Genomic DNA, 15,708 nt, shown 5'->3' with positions numbered 1-15,708 from the left:
GTCATTTAAAACTGACCTATGAATCATTCAACCATAAAACAGGCACCTAACTCAAGGGATGAACAAGTCTATAAGTATTACAGACAACTTGGCAAAGAATCCTTTTGAAATTGTATCTTTAGGCACTTTGTTGCCAGCAGCCTGTAGCAAAAATACATAATTTGGCTTTAGCTAAATGAAAAATGCCAAAGATAACATGCAAAAAAAAAAACATTTTCCAAAATGTGAGATATTTTAGGATGGTGTACATAGCTTGTAATTTGAGGAAACTGAACCAATGGAGGGCAGAAGAAGTAGCACACCTTAAAATCTATCCACAGCAGATGAACAGTATTTGATAGTAATTTCTTTAAGAAATCTACATCTGTCCCTTCAGTTGATCCATCTACTGTTTACTGAAGCCTCGTCAGAAATGGTCTCAGTGGAAGGGTGGCTGTCAAGAAGCCATTCATAGGGAAGAGGGAAAACAGAGAAAAGGCTGACGATCAGTGACAACGGGTCTTTTTGGAGTATGTCATGGTTTGGGGCTGCAAGTGATCATGGTAATGATCTTGTCAAAATTGATGGAGTTATGAACCCAGAAAAGTACCATCAGTTCTACCACCTGGAAAACATCTCATTGGCAAAAGCTTCATTTTTCATTATGACAATGATTCTAAACTCCCTGCCAATGCAATAAAGGATACCCAGATAAAAGAACACACAGTGGATCACTATCAGTCATGGGCTGGCCTCCACAGAGTGCGCAACTCAACATTACTGAACTACTGTGGGATCTTCTTGACAGAGAATGGAACAATATCCTCAAAGAAGCCCGGAGAACTGTTCCTGAAGACTAAAACAGATATAGAGACTATTTAATCCCACACTGGGGAAAATCACTCGTTACCACAATACAAGGGACACAAATAAAATATGAATTAGAAATATTCTGGAAAAACAAAAATGGAAAAAATAAATAAATAAATAGGAAGATACTGTGCCAAGAAAAGCTAAAATACTATACAATGGTTACTATATAAAGTAAAATGCACCAGGATTTGTAAATTACAAGAAAGCGCCTAAGAGAATTTAGACCGTGTTGAACTTTCTGATACCTGTAATTAAAGCTTTTTTAAACATTACAGATGTTTTTCCAAGTGTGCATATTATTATAAGTGTCTGTCGGCTTATAGAAGTCGGTTTTTTTCAACGATGTGTGGTGAATAAATATTCCCCTTAAAGTGAAAACTCTTTTCAAAAATATGTTCCTTTTTGTATTAATAGTTGTGTGTGTGGCACAGACCGTCCATGGTATGTGGCAGAGCCCTTGAGTTGAATGGGCGGGGATTGTACGGTTTAAGCCAATCAGAGGCGCCGCGCTCTTCTTTCCTCAACTCTCATTGGTTAGAATCTGGCTGTGTATCATGCCGATGTTGCCTGGCTTTCTAATGGTTAGCTGGTAGCTAACGGTAATGTTGGCAATTTCCGCCCGTTTCTCCATAATATTACCTTATTACATCTTCAAATACTAAAAAAGACAAAACTGTCTGCAGTTGGCTATTCGGCTGTTAACGGTAAGTGTATCTCACATTGTGGCCAACCAGCTGTTATTCACCTGTTAATAATAGTAATCTAGCACATAGTCAAGATGAAAATACTTGGTGCCTTCGTTAGCTAACAGTAATAGAGCTAGCTGAAATAAAGGGACAAAAACTATGCCCAGTGCTCAGTGTTCTTTTACCTGGTTTAATTTTGTGAAGCGAGACTTATGATTATCCCTGCTAGCTTAGCAGGTTAGCCCACGTAAGCGCACCCACAAGCTACTGTTGCTGTGTTTTGTTTTCCTGGCAACTGACTAGCTGTGGCTCTTGTTTGCCATTCCTTTTTGTGCTGCACATTATTAAGCGGGGATTTTACGTGGTGTCTTAAAATTGAGTTTCCCCTGATGGAAAATGTGACCCATTGATGTGCTGTTGTAGATAAACAGCTTTAAAAATTATAATAATAGTGTGGTTGTAAGGAGTAACATTTACCTGAGCTGGAGGAAGGTATTCTCAAATAATGATGATGAATGTACTTCACTGTGAAAAATATATTTGTTGTGGCTTATTTAGCTCTAATTTGTGTAATGAGACTACAAAAAAGCACAGGATGGAGCTCCTATTGTATGGTTTCTTTGTCTTATTAGTGCATCTAAACTTTGTTCATTAATTGTTCCTCCATTGCAGGGTGCTTCACTGTTTCTGAGATGATGATGATGAATGGAAACTCTCCTTCAGGTGTGTGGAGATGACCTACCACCCTTTTGGGAATGGTCAGAATGGGGCCAGATGTGCCCCTTCTTAATGAGTACAAGCAGGAGTTCTTCTGGAAGCGCTTCCCCCAAACTGTGTTGGGGGGTCCACGCTTCAAGTTGGGCTACTGTGCCCCACCTTATGTATATGTCAATCAAGCAGTGTTGTTCTTGACACCATGGCTTTTTGGGGGCTTCGGGACCCTGCTCAGTCAGTTGCAGCTGCTTCAGGAGCTCCATGCTGCGGTGCTCTCTGGTATACTTATGTGTGGGGCTGCGGCGGGTGTCCAGGCCCTGGCGCTGTATGCTGCACGGAGGAGCGGCACAGTGGAGAGACTTGGTGCATCCAACATCCTTGTTGATGAAGAAGAAGTGGAATTTACCCACTGTGTCAGCACAGAGACTGTTCGATTCATTGCTCCTGGAAAGCGTTTTGGGCTTAATGTGGTGCTGCATACAGTGCTAGCTGGGGTGCTCTGTGGCTTTGGGACATGGTATGTGTTCCTTGGCAGACTCACTGCTCTTTATGGCAGTATTGGTGCATCTCTGGTGGTCTTCGTCCTGAGTTGGGTGACGCTGTGTATAGCTGAATATTCTCTCATTGTAAATACAGCTACAGAGACAGCCACTTTTCAGGCACAGGATACTTATGAGATAACCCCACTCACGCGGCCTCTTTACATTTTTATTTTCATCGCTGTGGATTTGGCTGATAGGTGAGTGACAAAATTAATGATTTTATTAAAGTACTTTGTGTTTTCTGTCATAATAATTCTGACATGTTGCTGTGATTATAGGTACTCTGATGCTGTCCCTGAACTCCATCTGGCCAGCCAGGTTCTCCACGTGCTGTTCCTCTTTCTACCTCTGCTGTGGGCGTTTGGTATCCTGCCTCCCCTGGATGCTCTGCTCCTCTGGGGCATGGAGCAGACTCTTGTGTTTGGCTTAGGAGGCTCACCCATGTCCAGCAACCTCAGGTACCACTGAAACGATTAGCTGACATCAAACTACAATTGAAAAATTACAGTTGTGGTCAAAAGTTTACACAACTGTACACTTGTAAAGAATATAACATAATGGATCTACTGAGTGTCCCGTTATTTCTAAAACTCTGATTTTTCTCTGATAGAGTGATTGGAACAGATACTTCTTTGTCACAAAAAACATTCATGAAGTTTGGTTCTTTAATGACTTTATTATGGGTTAACAGAAAAAAGTGATCACATCTGCTGGGTCAAAAATATACATACAGCAACATGAATTAGCAATTTTGGTGACTTAGAAAGTTGTCAGTGAACTGAGCTTCATAGCATGGCCTCTTAACTTCTTGTGAGTGATTATGAGTGACTACAGCTGGTGACTTCTCTTAGACAGGTTAAATAGGGCTCATTGGATACTAACGCCCACAAATGCTACAATGGGAAAGTCAAAGGAGCTCAGCATGGATCTGAAAAAGCGAATTATTGACTTGAACAAGTCAGGAAAGTCACTTGGGGCCATTTCAAAGCAGCTACATGTCCCAAGAGCAACAGTGCAAACAATTGTTTGTAAGTATAAAGTGCATGGCACTGTTTCGTCACTGCCAAGATCAGGAAGAGAACGCAAGCTATCACCTGCTGCTGAGAGAAAATTGGTCAGGAGGATGAAGAGTCAACCAAGAATCACCAAAAGGCAGATCTGCCAAGAATTAGAAGCTGCTGGAACACAGGTGTTATTGTCCACAGTTAAACGTGTTTTGCATCTCCATGGACTGAGAGGCTGCCGTGCAAGAAGGAAGCCCTTGCTCCAAAAGCGGCACCTTAAGGCTCGACTGAAGTTTGCTGCTGATCACATGGACAAAGATAAGACCTTCTGGAGGAAAGTTCTGTGGTCAGACTAAACAAAAATCGAGCTTTTTGGCCACAATGCCCAGCGGTATGTTTGGAGGAGAAAAGGTGAGGCCTTTGACCCCAAGAACACCGTGCCTACAATCAAGCATGGTGGTGGGAGTATTATGCTGTGGGGCTGTTTTGCTGCCAATGGAACTGGTGATTTACAGAGAGTAAATGGGACAATGAAGAAGGAGGATTACCTTCACATTCTTCAACATAACCTAAAATCATCAGCATGAAGGTTGGGTCTTGGGCGCAGTTGGGTGTTCCAACAGGACAATGACCCCAAACCAGAGGTGTGGACTCGAGTCACATGACTTGGACTCGAGTCAGACTCGAGTCATTAATTTTATGACTTTAGACTTGACTTGAAAAAATGTTCTAAGACTTGTGACTTGACTTGGACTTTTACACCAATGACTTGGGACTTGAATTGGACTTGAACCGGTTTACTTGAAAAGACTTGATATTTTACCCCAAATATAAAATTTAACATGCATATTATATAGAGATTGAAAATGTGACGTCATTCACGGGTAGAACCGCAAAGGATTCTGGGAACTCGTGGCAAGCGGTACTAGCGCACGCAGGCTTTCAATTAAAATCAGTCACACAGCGATAAAAAGAAACACAAAAATGTCAAGAAGCTGTTGTATTATTAACTGCAATAGCCGGTCGCATGACAGCCACGGGAAGCCGACGGGTAAAGAGATCGGTTGTTATCGGATTACGTCGTTGAAGAGAAATTGTTCGAGCCATGTTTCCGAAGTAACAAAGAGGCGACGGATGGCCTGGATTGCAGCCATTCAAAGACCAAATATAACGTCCCAGAACACTCCAGCTCACAGGTTAGTCTGCTCCAAGCATTTCCACAAAGGTCAGTCTGCTGTAGTAGTTAATACGTCATTTTTCTTAACATAATTGGTGATATAGGTTACAAGCAAGTCTGGCGCTGAACAGAAATTGTCGCGCTATGCTCCTTTATTTATTGTGCATAAATAGTGAATTGTCCTGACACAATATTGCGTTTCGCTTCTGTTATTATGGTACATTGACAAAAACATATACTTTTATTCACAGGATAAAACAGTTGTTTTGTATCACTAATTGCCCAGTACGATTACAGCATACAGTATTATTGTCACTGCTACATTTCTGTAACGCGTACCAGAAATTATTTCCACTGCTAATTAATTACCATTGAGCTCAAAGGTCCTATTAATAAACGGTTAACGAATGTGTATTTATGACGACGATTTGTGAGACTGGTAAACTTATGATATGTACGATGGTCTTTACTTTCTACACGGTGCATTTCAAGGTCCTGTACCCATCCGTCGGTAAACTGTACCTGGGCTTGTTGCAGTGACCGGAAGTTAGTAAACTTCACGAGTGTATGCGCTCACTCCAAGAAGCGTATAATTATAAATATTAGGGCTGCCACGATTAGTCGACTAGTCACGATTACGTCGACTATCAAAATCGTCGATGACTGATTTAATAGTCGACGCGTCGTTTGAAGCTTTGTAAGATCACAAAAGACGCAGGAATAAGTAGTAGGATTTAAGAGTGTAATAACGGACTGAAACAGAAGATGGCAGCACTGCATGTACAAGGATGCCAGCTGCCGTTAAACCCCGAAGAAGAAGCAGCTGTGTCTCAGAATTGCTCAGTTTCCAACAATGGCGGCAGCTAGTTAGTTTTAATATTACTCTTATTATTGTTTCTGGGTCACAAAATAAACGTTTAACATATTTTCAGGCGAGAATGTAGCTGTGTAAACCTCAAATATCTGCTCAGTTTATCAAGACACCACATATTTTCAAAAGCGCTCCGACGTTTTCGGAGACGCCTGTTACCCACTAGCTTGATAGCTAGCCGGGGGCTAGGCTCACTAGCGCCGTGAGAGCACCGGACTCCCGGCAAATCGTTTTCAAACCCACCGCCGTCTTTCGCTACTCAGGTTAAACATATAAGTCACTAAAATGTTATTTTTTGGCTTTTTTCAGTGTTTTTTGTTCCTGAGTAAATCGGTTTGGCTGAGATCAAAGTTATAGTTTTTACACAGCTGAATAAACGTCAAGCAGACAGCTGATTATCAGAAGTGTGAGATGCTCCAGAATTTACTCCGGTGTCCTGTTATATTTTAGATAGCAAGGAGTTTATTAAATTTTAATGAAATTTGCAGATTGTTTCGGTGAAGTTTAATAAACTATCATCTTGTCTTTATTTTTAGTTAGCACATACCTTAAACACTTAAAGCTGTAAGCTAATGATAGTTATATAAGACCAGATGCTGCTGGTGCAATAAGCTGTACGCTGTACGTCCAATGGATGATGATCTGATTAGTCGACTAATCGCAAAAATAATCGGTGACTAGTCGACTATCAAAATAATCGTTTGTGGCAGCCCTAATAAATATGCATATAAATATGCTACGATGAGATAGCTGATTTTATCTAACTAGCAAATGTTTTCCAGGCTACGTTGGTGATGCAGTTTTTTTTTTAAATGATATTTAAAAAAAAAAATCATTTATTTATGTATGATATTTTTGTCATGCGATTTTAAAGCCGGTCCTACAACCGCATCCAAGAATAACATGCAGCTTATCTCAGAACCGTCGGTGAAAATTATTCTTGGAGCTAGGTTTAATTGAGCTGCATTTTAAAGAGGTGCAATTTCACAATTTGTGTATATTTTCTAAGTTCACTATTTTGTCATGTGTTGAGAAAAACACAGATTTAAAAATTACATGGTCTAATATTTACATTTAGCATATAACTGCAACATGCTTTTTTTTTTTTTTTTTTTTTTTTTTTTAAAGACTCGAAAGGACTTGAAATTCAAAATTTCAGACTTGTGACTTTACTTGGACTTTTACACCAGTGACTTGAGACTCGACTCTGACTTGCCTGACATTACTTGACTTGAGACTTGAGGATAAAGACTTGAGACTTACTTGAGACTTGCAAAACAATGACTTGGTCCCACCTCTGCCCCAAACACACATCAAAAGTGGTAAAGGAATGGCTAAATCAGGCTAGAATAAGGGTTTTAGAATGGCCTTCACAAAGTCCTGACTTAAACCCCATTGAAAACGTGGACAATGCTGAAGAAACAAGTCCATGTCAGAAAGCCATCAAATTTAACTGAACTGCACCAATTCTGTCAAGAGGAGTGGTCAAAGATTCAACCAGAAGCTTGTGGATGGCTACCAAAAGCGCCTAATTGAAGCGAAAATGGCTAAGGGACATGTAACCAAATATTAGCACTGCTGTATGTATATTTTTGACCCAGCAGATGTGATCACTTTTTTCTGTTAACCCATAATAAAGTCATTAAAGAACCAAACTTCATGAATGTTTTTTGTGACAAAGAAGTATCTGTTCCAATCACTCTATCAGAGAAAAATCAGAGTTTTAGAAATAACGGGACACTCGGTAGAGCCATTATATTATATTCTTTACAAGTGTATGTAAACTTTTGACCACAACTGTATATCATTTGTTTTCACTTTTGAAACAATAATATTGTAAAAAAGTCATGTGGGTCATTCTATATCCTGAGATTAAAGTGGACAAACTCTGTTTAGCATTTCAGTATTGTAAGATGAGGTATGCATTTGTGCTGAGTGTTGGTGTGACAATAAAAGATGCTAAGAACTGGATGAAATGGTGGCAGATCATCTGCTGTTTTGACCCCTGAAGGGAGCATCCAAAAGAAAACGAAGCAAAACAAAAGAAATTATAGTAACTCAGAAGGTAAAACTAGATAACATTTCTAAATTGCCCATAGGTGTGAATGGGAGTGTGAAATGACTATCTGTCTCTCTGTGTTAGCCCTATATCAGACTGGCAACCTGTCCAGGGTGTGCCACGCCTCTCTCCCTATGATAGCTAGGCTAGGCTTCAGCCGCCTCCACGATCCTGATAAGGATAAGCGCACGAGAATGGACGGATGGATGAATCAGATTAAATGGTTCCACTGGCAGTGTTTTATTACCCTGTTTATCATCAGCCCTAATTTTTTTGTGTGTGTCTGTGTGTGTGTACTGTCTCACAGGCTGCTGTTGATGTTTGGTGTATCCGCTGGCGTAGCTGTATGTAATTACTTCATCCCATCAACACTTGGTGTGGTTCTCCTCTCCACTGCTATGGGATTTCTCTTGAGTCTGGATCTCAGCCAGGTTGGCACACTCTGCAGAGGTTCCAGGTCAGCCTTTGGGGACCGCGAATTGCTCAGAGGGGGGCCGTCACCTCCTCCTCCAACTTCCTTTGGCTGGAATCTAGGCTGCAGGGAAGTACTGCTATATTTGAGCTTGCTACTGGTGGCAATGGCAGAGGCAGGCGTTTTGCATCACTTCATCGGATCAGCTCAGTCCCGCAGCCTGATTACAGGACCCCAGGCTCCTGTCAGTTACCTCCTCCTCATACTGTTCTGCCTCTGCTGGGCTCTCAGAGAGATCCAAGGGGCCTATGTATTTGGAGGGGTGTTCCTCAATCCCCTGTACCCTAAAGGGATGTCCAATGTGCACATTTTTAAACAGAGAAACAGAGGACTGTACATTGCTGCTGCAATCAGAAGAGTCCTTATTTACCTGGGTGAGGTTTTGAGGTTTTTATAATACATATTGGAAGTCACCTTTTGTCCAGTGTTAACAGTTTTCTCAAGTGTGAGAATAACTGTATTTGAATGTGTTTGATCTGTGTGTGTTTTACTTCACAGTGTTTCCATTTGCAATGATTGCTTTCCTGGCTATGGATAAGTCTCTGCAGCTGCTCCACACGGTTTCCCTGAGCGTGGGATTTACTCGAGCCTTTAGAGTGGTATACTTAACATTTATGCTTGCTCACAGTCAAAATAATAAAAACTTGTAAAGCAATTTTGGGGAGATTTTAAACTGGGCAACAACCTAAATAACAGATCTTTGTCAAAAGAAGACTGAAAAGGGTGACACTGGAAAAACGGGTCCTCTTGACAGTTATTTATCCTTTCCTTTTATCAAAATGAAAATAAAAATGTATTAATCAGTGAGCGCCTCTTGCTTGATTTTAACAGCTTCTCTTTATTATTGTTGTTATGCAGGGATGGCAGAGTTCAGAAGATGCTCTGCTCCAAATGGTGGTGGTGATCTTGGTGCGGCTTGCAGCTGGAAACAATGTGCTGTCAGGGTGGGATGACTTAGGTACCGGAGTTCAGCTTCTTCTGGTGAGGTCAAAGTTTTCACCCACCATAAGTTCTTCAGTGCACGCTTTAAAATCTGACCCTTAAATATAAAACAGTGAAAAATGTCACAATTATCTGTGCTTTGACCAGCGCAAATAACTCTTTACTATCCAGATTGGGGCATCTTTGTATTTTTCTACTTGCCCTGAGTTGAATAACTCAGTGTGGCTTGTTTTGTTGTCGGCTGTTGATATTGAGAAGAAAATAACATTAGAGATCAGGGATAGAAGCAGCAGCTTCCAAATGCAAGTGCCTCATTTCAAATCAGCTCTCAACATGTTACTAGCTTTGATAATGAATGGCCAAGCAGGGTATTTTGGACATCTTTTTCGTCAACAGTGTTTTCTACCTCCTCCTGGAGAATTAAGAATATACACTATCAGGCTATATATATCCATAGCTCTGGTAAGTTCTGTGTTTTCCCTATGGTCTGCATCTTGGAAAGTGCTTAGTGTGCCTGGTAAACCTCCAAAGCAAGACACTCAGGAGGGATCCTGATCATATGCACAAACAGCCTCAACGAGCTCCCTTTGATGTAATGGAGCATTAGCTCTGTTTTGAAGTTCCCCTGAAGACTCACCTTTAACACGGTGCTAAGGTTTGTGTGTCCTGCTGACCCTAAGCCCTAGAAGCTGTGTTGTCCGGGGCAGTAGTTCCTGGCAGGGTTTTCCAAAGTAAAAAAAGCTGAATAGAAGCTGGAGCGCTTTGTTCCAAAAAAAAAAAAAGTAAACCAGGGTCCCCTGAACCCACAACCGGTAAGAAGAGGTATTGGGACCATGCTTTGCGGCTTCTGCATTAACCTGCAATTAACTTTACAAAGTTTAATGCCGGAGGACTTAAGTGTTCTGACCCCTGCTGTTGCAGATTGATTCATTTGACACGTTATCCTCAGTTTTTTTTGACATTGTTTTTGTACTGATTACATGAAATGTTCCTCTGACACCTCATAAAATATATATATTAACTAATTTGCCATTGAAAGCCTACTAGGACTAACATTTGAAGCACTTTTTTGAACTGAGTGCTTTCTGTCATATTTCAGGCCTGTGTGTGAAACAAAATGACTGGGTGTGCATCAGAAATTAGTGAGGGTGGATCTCTGCCTGTGCAGCTACCCTTGAAAAACCCTGAAACTAATCTGATGCTCATCAAATCATATCTTTATTGATATACTGAGGTGTCAGAACTCATTAAGGGTAGAGGGGGAGGTCATCAGCTTTTGCCCTTTTGGGAAAGAGAGTTAAAATAGCCACACAGCCATAAATTTAATGCCTGCATATTGGACATGTAAGATTTCGCTTCATGTTTGCTGTTGTCTTTTGGCTACAGGTGGGCCTCCTGTTTGACAGAGTAACCCAGTTTCTAGCCAAGCTGAAATTCACCCTGATTGTGTTGGTGACATCTTGGACAGAGAAGAAGCAGCGCCGTCAGTCGGCTGGAACTCTCCTGGCTCTGAACGCCTCCCTATGCCCTCTGGTCCTGGCTGTGGTGATCGTCTCTGCCCTGCTCTCTGCCCCTTTGCTGCCCCTGTTCACTCTGCCCATCTTCCTTGTGGGGTTTCCCAGGCCTCAGCGAAGCTGGCCAGGACCCGTGGGCACTGCCTGTCCCTGCCCGGATTCTGTCTTCTACCAGCAAATGAGTGGAAGTCTTGCCTGTGCTCTGAGGACGGCCTTTGCAAGAGGGTCACTGGGTTAGTTGTTCGTGCCTGAAATTTTTTTTTCTTTTCTTAATAAATAAGCCGCTGATACAAAATCTATGTGTTAGAAAAATACAATTGTAGCATTAAGATTAGGGCTGTGCGATATGACCAAAATCTCATATCCCGATATTAAGACATCTATCGTCCGATAACGATATAAATCACAAAAATTTAACATTTTCAGTAAATTCTGTGAATCTCGGGCAGCTCGACTTGCGTGAAGTGTTTCCAGCTGGCGATACATGAAACTATATATTTTTTGACATAAGTTGTAAAGGCCGCCGTTTGCTTTGTGAGTATTTATTACACGACGTGCTGCGGGGAAAAGCCTGTTCTAACATTTGAGTCTAAGGTTTATTTTTTAGCACCTGACGGCTCTTTTTTGCTTCTCATCCGTTAATATTCTGCATACTCTTTTATGTGATTCAGTTTATTTTGAAAAGTCTCAACAGGATCTTGAGCTTTATTGTGAAAGGTTTATGTGGAAAATAAACAAGCGGACACGCAGTGGTTTTACCGTCTTTGTTACTAATGACAACACATAAAAACAGGCGCTTGTCCGTCCGTAGTGTGGTTATATTAAATATAAGAGAAAGAGAGAACTGTAAGAAATTAATATAGCCACTACAGTGACCATCAAAACCATGAAAAAATATTGCCATAAACGTTTATTTTGCGACACCACACAATAAACGATAGCGTAAAATGAAACGATAGACGTTTTTATATCGTCATCCGATGTATAACGTTATGTCGAACAGCCCTAATTAAGATAATGACAAAACCCGTCATGGCATCTAAATTGGACAGCTAATAGTGTTCACTTCCTTTATGAAGCACCTGAAACCTGTTAATTATTAACTAATCAGTCACAGTATCTAAATTTAAATCTGTCTTAAAAGTTGGTTTTGCTTAACTTACAATACACACAGTATTTTTCTCCATTAAGTTTTTCTTTTTACAGCTCTCGGTAAACAGAGGTCACCTTATATAGAAAAAAAAGTATATATATATGTTTTTTACAACAGTGTGTTTTGACGTGGGCTGTAATTGCAGCAACTGAACTCTTGTATGGGTCAACTGGGGACTGTATGCAGATCTGAAAGCAGTGAAGCATCATTTCATACGGTTACACAGTAAGAGGAATTCTGTTGTGAGCAGACTTTTTGGACTACGGGCAGTAATGTGAACTTACGTGATCCAGTTGAGCTTTCTGTGAAGTGACCCTGGAAAAAAAAAAAAAAGCTTGGGTCTCTATTCATTACATCCAAATATTTCCACACCATTAACTGCGTAATACGCCGAGGCTAAACTGAGCTGCTGCTCGGGTTTTGTTCTCTTCCCAATCAGGTGGGGGAAATAGAGGGAGGGGGGAACATGCAAGTAGGGACTTGTTTTTTATGGACTGATGATTTAAGACTGAATAAAACCAAGGTGATGTAATCAGTCAGTCTTATTGTTTTTTCTGAGCTAGGGAAGCTGTGGCTGTGATGTATAATTCAGAAAAGTTGCTTGTTAGGCTGAAGCTCACAGTCAAACGGTGGCAGTTTGTAGTGTTCTTTTGCTTTGCTCACACTGGGGGCCGTGGTGCAGTGAGCAGGAAAGAAATCTGCCCAGTGTGTCACTTCACATCATGAGGTAGCGGCTGGGACTATTCTAAGATGTCAGCATGGGACATGACATTATCCTTGAGCCAAGCGAGCACTAGTCAGGTTAAAACAAAAGCTTCCTTTCACCTTGCTGCTGCTGTTCATCTGTGTTGAATTAAACGTCTGTCTTCTGTCTCAGAAAATGAAAATCCACCTTTGTACAAAAAGAGCAAAGTTTTAGGGACTAATGGAAAGCTGGGGACAAGAAGAGATTTAATATTTAGATCTCTGTGCAGTCAGCCAGTTAAATCAGTAGCACGACCTTCCTGTACTATTGTACAGGATGCATCTCCAAGCAGCTCATCCAGTAACTACGTTATCCATGTAGTCAGCAGAGGGATGCACAGCTGATACAAAATGAAAGACTCCCATATGTGTGCTACATGTTTTATGTTCTGTGCTCATAGTCACATCTCCTTACATGTTGGATGTATGGATAACTGATGAGTCGCTCTCCATTTTCAGGTTCATTAGCCCCAGGCTCTCATTTTCTTGGCCGCTTTCAGGACCGCATGGTTTGGATAATGATCTTGGAGAGGGGATATGGCTACTGCACTGTCAACATTAAGGTACTGTATCCCTCTGATTGTCTATTAATAATCTATGTAAGAATCTAAAAGATTACATAAGGTGGGGTGTGTTTGTTACAGGGCCTGGAGCTGCAGGAGACGTCTTGCCACACGGTGGAGGCACGGAGGGTGGATGAGGTTTTTGAAGCTGCTTTTGAACGCCCTGAGCGGCTCGGCTTCACCCAGGGCTTCAATCTGCATTGGGGCAATGCCCTCACCCCGTGTGCTGCACTTGCAGTACGGGTCTACTCTGATGCCCGAAATGTGCTGTCTGGTATCATTGACTCTCATGACAACTTGAGGAAACTTCAGGATGACTTCATGAAGGCTCTGATCTGGTTGCTCCTGCGATATTGTGTGCAGAAACATAAAGGATTTTTATGGAGCAGTGAAGAAGTGTCAGCGGTTGGTGGGATGAAATCCCAGTCTTCACAGTTAGCCCAGACAACTTCTAACCAACCACCTGAGGCTGTCATGGTGGAGTCCAATGTGTCTTCTATAAGGTTCAGACAGGACAGCTCCAGTTTGACCTCCTTTGGTGACTGGTCAGATGAGGATGACTTATTTGGCCCTCAACCAGCCAGACGGACAGTTGCATTAGTGACTGCAGAAGCCCAGTCTGGACACGCCACCCTGCAGATGGGGGCCTCTCTGCCGGGCTCCGTGGAGATGGACAGTCTTTTTGAAAACATGGCCCTCTCTGCACTGCAGCCACTGCAGCCTCTGGGACTGGGTATTGGGATGCCAGCTGTGGATAAAGGCCATAACTCAGAGGTATTCGGTGAAAGGTCTGGCTCTCTCCCACATCTGAACTTCAGCTGCCCCCAGTCTGAGGTATTCAACCTACCAAAAGGGTGGAGGACAGCACCATTACTACCATCCCGCTTGCTGTCTCTCAGGCCTTTATTTCCTGAGGATTGGTTTCGATTTACCTTGGGACGCTTTGGGCCTGCTGTGCAGGGTGCAACCTCAGAGGACATGACCAAAGCCCTCAAGGAAGATGAAGCTTTGAAGGAACTGCATATTCATGTTGCACTTTCGTGTCTCATCTCACTGGGGGCAGAGTCTGCCTTCACCAGTCCTAGTTATGTGTACAGGCTGTATTGTGGAGATGTACCGTGGACAGAAGGACTTGAGTGGCTGTCTTCAAGTAAAGAACTTTACCAGCTCACACTTCAGGCTTTCAGGTAAAATTGCCAGTTAGGACCTCTAGATTGTGATTACTATAATCAGCCAGACTTATTTGAGCCAGAGCATCCATAAGAGTTCTGCCTTATGCTTTTGTTTGCCCTCAGGTTCAGTTTCAAGCTGTTGTTTGATCAAGCAAGCCTGGGGCCAATGGAGTCCCCTGAAGAGTTGTTCAGCACTCTGGAGGAATATGAAAGGGACTGGTACATCGGCCTGGTGACAGAGAAAGGCTGGCATGACAGCGTTCTTCAGGAAAAACCCTTTCTATTCTCACTAGGACATGATCTCACAATGGTAATAAGACATAACGAAGCCTCATTTACACCTAAGCTACAAAATATACAATTATAATTACAGTATATTATCCAGTTGACATAAAATTTAAGGTTCTCATAAATCCATGTGTTCAGCTTAGTTTGTTCCACTAGTTAGTTTGTAACATTTTGACTGTCCTTGTGTGCAGGGTACCTACACAGGGCGAGTGCTGACCCTTCAGGAGCAGCTTGTACAGGTGGGCCGTCTCAATGGGGAAGGGGTGAGAGGCCAGTGGGCAAACCTCTCCTGGGAGCTTCTGTATGCTACTAATGATGACGAGGAGCGGTACAGCATTCAGGCCCACCCCTTCATGCTAAGAAACCTAACGGTTCAGGCAGCCGATCCGCCTCTAGGATACCCTATTTACTCATCTGCCCCACTTCACTTTCCTTGCCTCTGAGCTGTGGTTCCATCTTTCAGGTGGGAGTACCACAGAAATTCATGTTTGAACTGTAGCAAAGTCAAGAGAAATCTTAAATCAGGAGTTTTACATTTTAAATTGTTGACTCAGAGTTTGTGAAGTGTCAAGTCGGCATGGGAACCAACTTAATTCTTCACATTAATTTGAGAGATGGAGCAGTGGCATCGCCACCAAAGCACAGACATTTGTGTTTATTAATGTTTGTGCTGAAACAAAAGGTGAATAAATTAAGACCCCTCCTCTCCAGGAGACGACTAATAAATACCTCTGGTTTAATTCGACTTTTTAATGTTCATGTGATCCCCCTTCCCATCCTCCCTCACTTTTCCACAAAAAGGAATGAGGATTTTATTGCTTTGTTAAAGAATATCAAGGATGTGCCTTGGGGATGTCTCGCTGTACACGTATGGTGTTTAGTGCTGTTGTTTTGTTTACAATTCACTTGTTTACAATCTAGAATGAATCTGTCCACAGTTTCTTGTACATATTGT

The 15,708-nt window shown here is 41.9% G+C and overlaps 1 protein-coding gene across 1 annotated transcript; it reads left to right on the top strand.

Moving 5' to 3' along the window:
• Positions 1 to 1,412: 1,412 nt before the first annotated feature.
• Positions 1,413 to 15,584, top strand: pcnx4 (pecanex 4). The gene is made up of 11 exons (XM_085256515.1): positions 1,413 to 1,556; positions 2,211 to 2,991; positions 3,073 to 3,252; positions 8,213 to 8,751; positions 8,876 to 8,976; positions 9,236 to 9,358; positions 10,706 to 11,066; positions 13,190 to 13,293; positions 13,375 to 14,480; positions 14,589 to 14,775; positions 14,945 to 15,584. Exons 2-11 carry the CDS (start codon positions 2,294 to 2,296, stop codon positions 15,194 to 15,196), a joined length of 3,651 nt encoding a protein of 1,216 aa, XP_085112641.1. The 5' UTR covers positions 1,413 to 1,556; positions 2,211 to 2,293; the 3' UTR covers positions 15,197 to 15,584.
• Positions 15,585 to 15,708: the final 124 nt, after the last annotated feature.

Source organism: Mchenga conophoros, linkage group LG19 (assembly GCF_057382185.1).
Source record: "Mchenga conophoros isolate Kocher_MC1m ecotype Shallow Benthic linkage group LG19, M_conophoros_male_GT1.1, whole genome shotgun sequence".
Classification (NCBI taxonomy): domain Eukaryota; kingdom Metazoa; phylum Chordata; class Actinopteri; order Cichliformes; family Cichlidae; genus Mchenga; species Mchenga conophoros.
The sequence above is the reverse complement of the archived record's forward strand: the minus strand, read 5'-3'. Positions and strand labels throughout refer to the sequence as shown.

What these genes read in the sequence shown, in the direction of transcription:
- pcnx4 (XM_085256515.1), top strand. Translation starts at nt 2,294, where the DNA reads ATGGTCAGAATGGGGCCAGATGTGCCCCTTCTTAATGAGTACAAGCAG. An exon ending in ACTGCACTGTCAACATTAAG is followed by an intron (nt 13,294 to 13,374) that starts GTACTGTATCCC and finishes TGTTTGTTACAG; the next exon opens with GGCCTGGAGCTGCAGGAGAC. An exon ending in TAGGACATGATCTCACAATG is followed by an intron (nt 14,776 to 14,944) that starts GTAATAAGACAT and finishes CCTTGTGTGCAG; the next exon opens with GGTACCTACACAGGGCGAGT.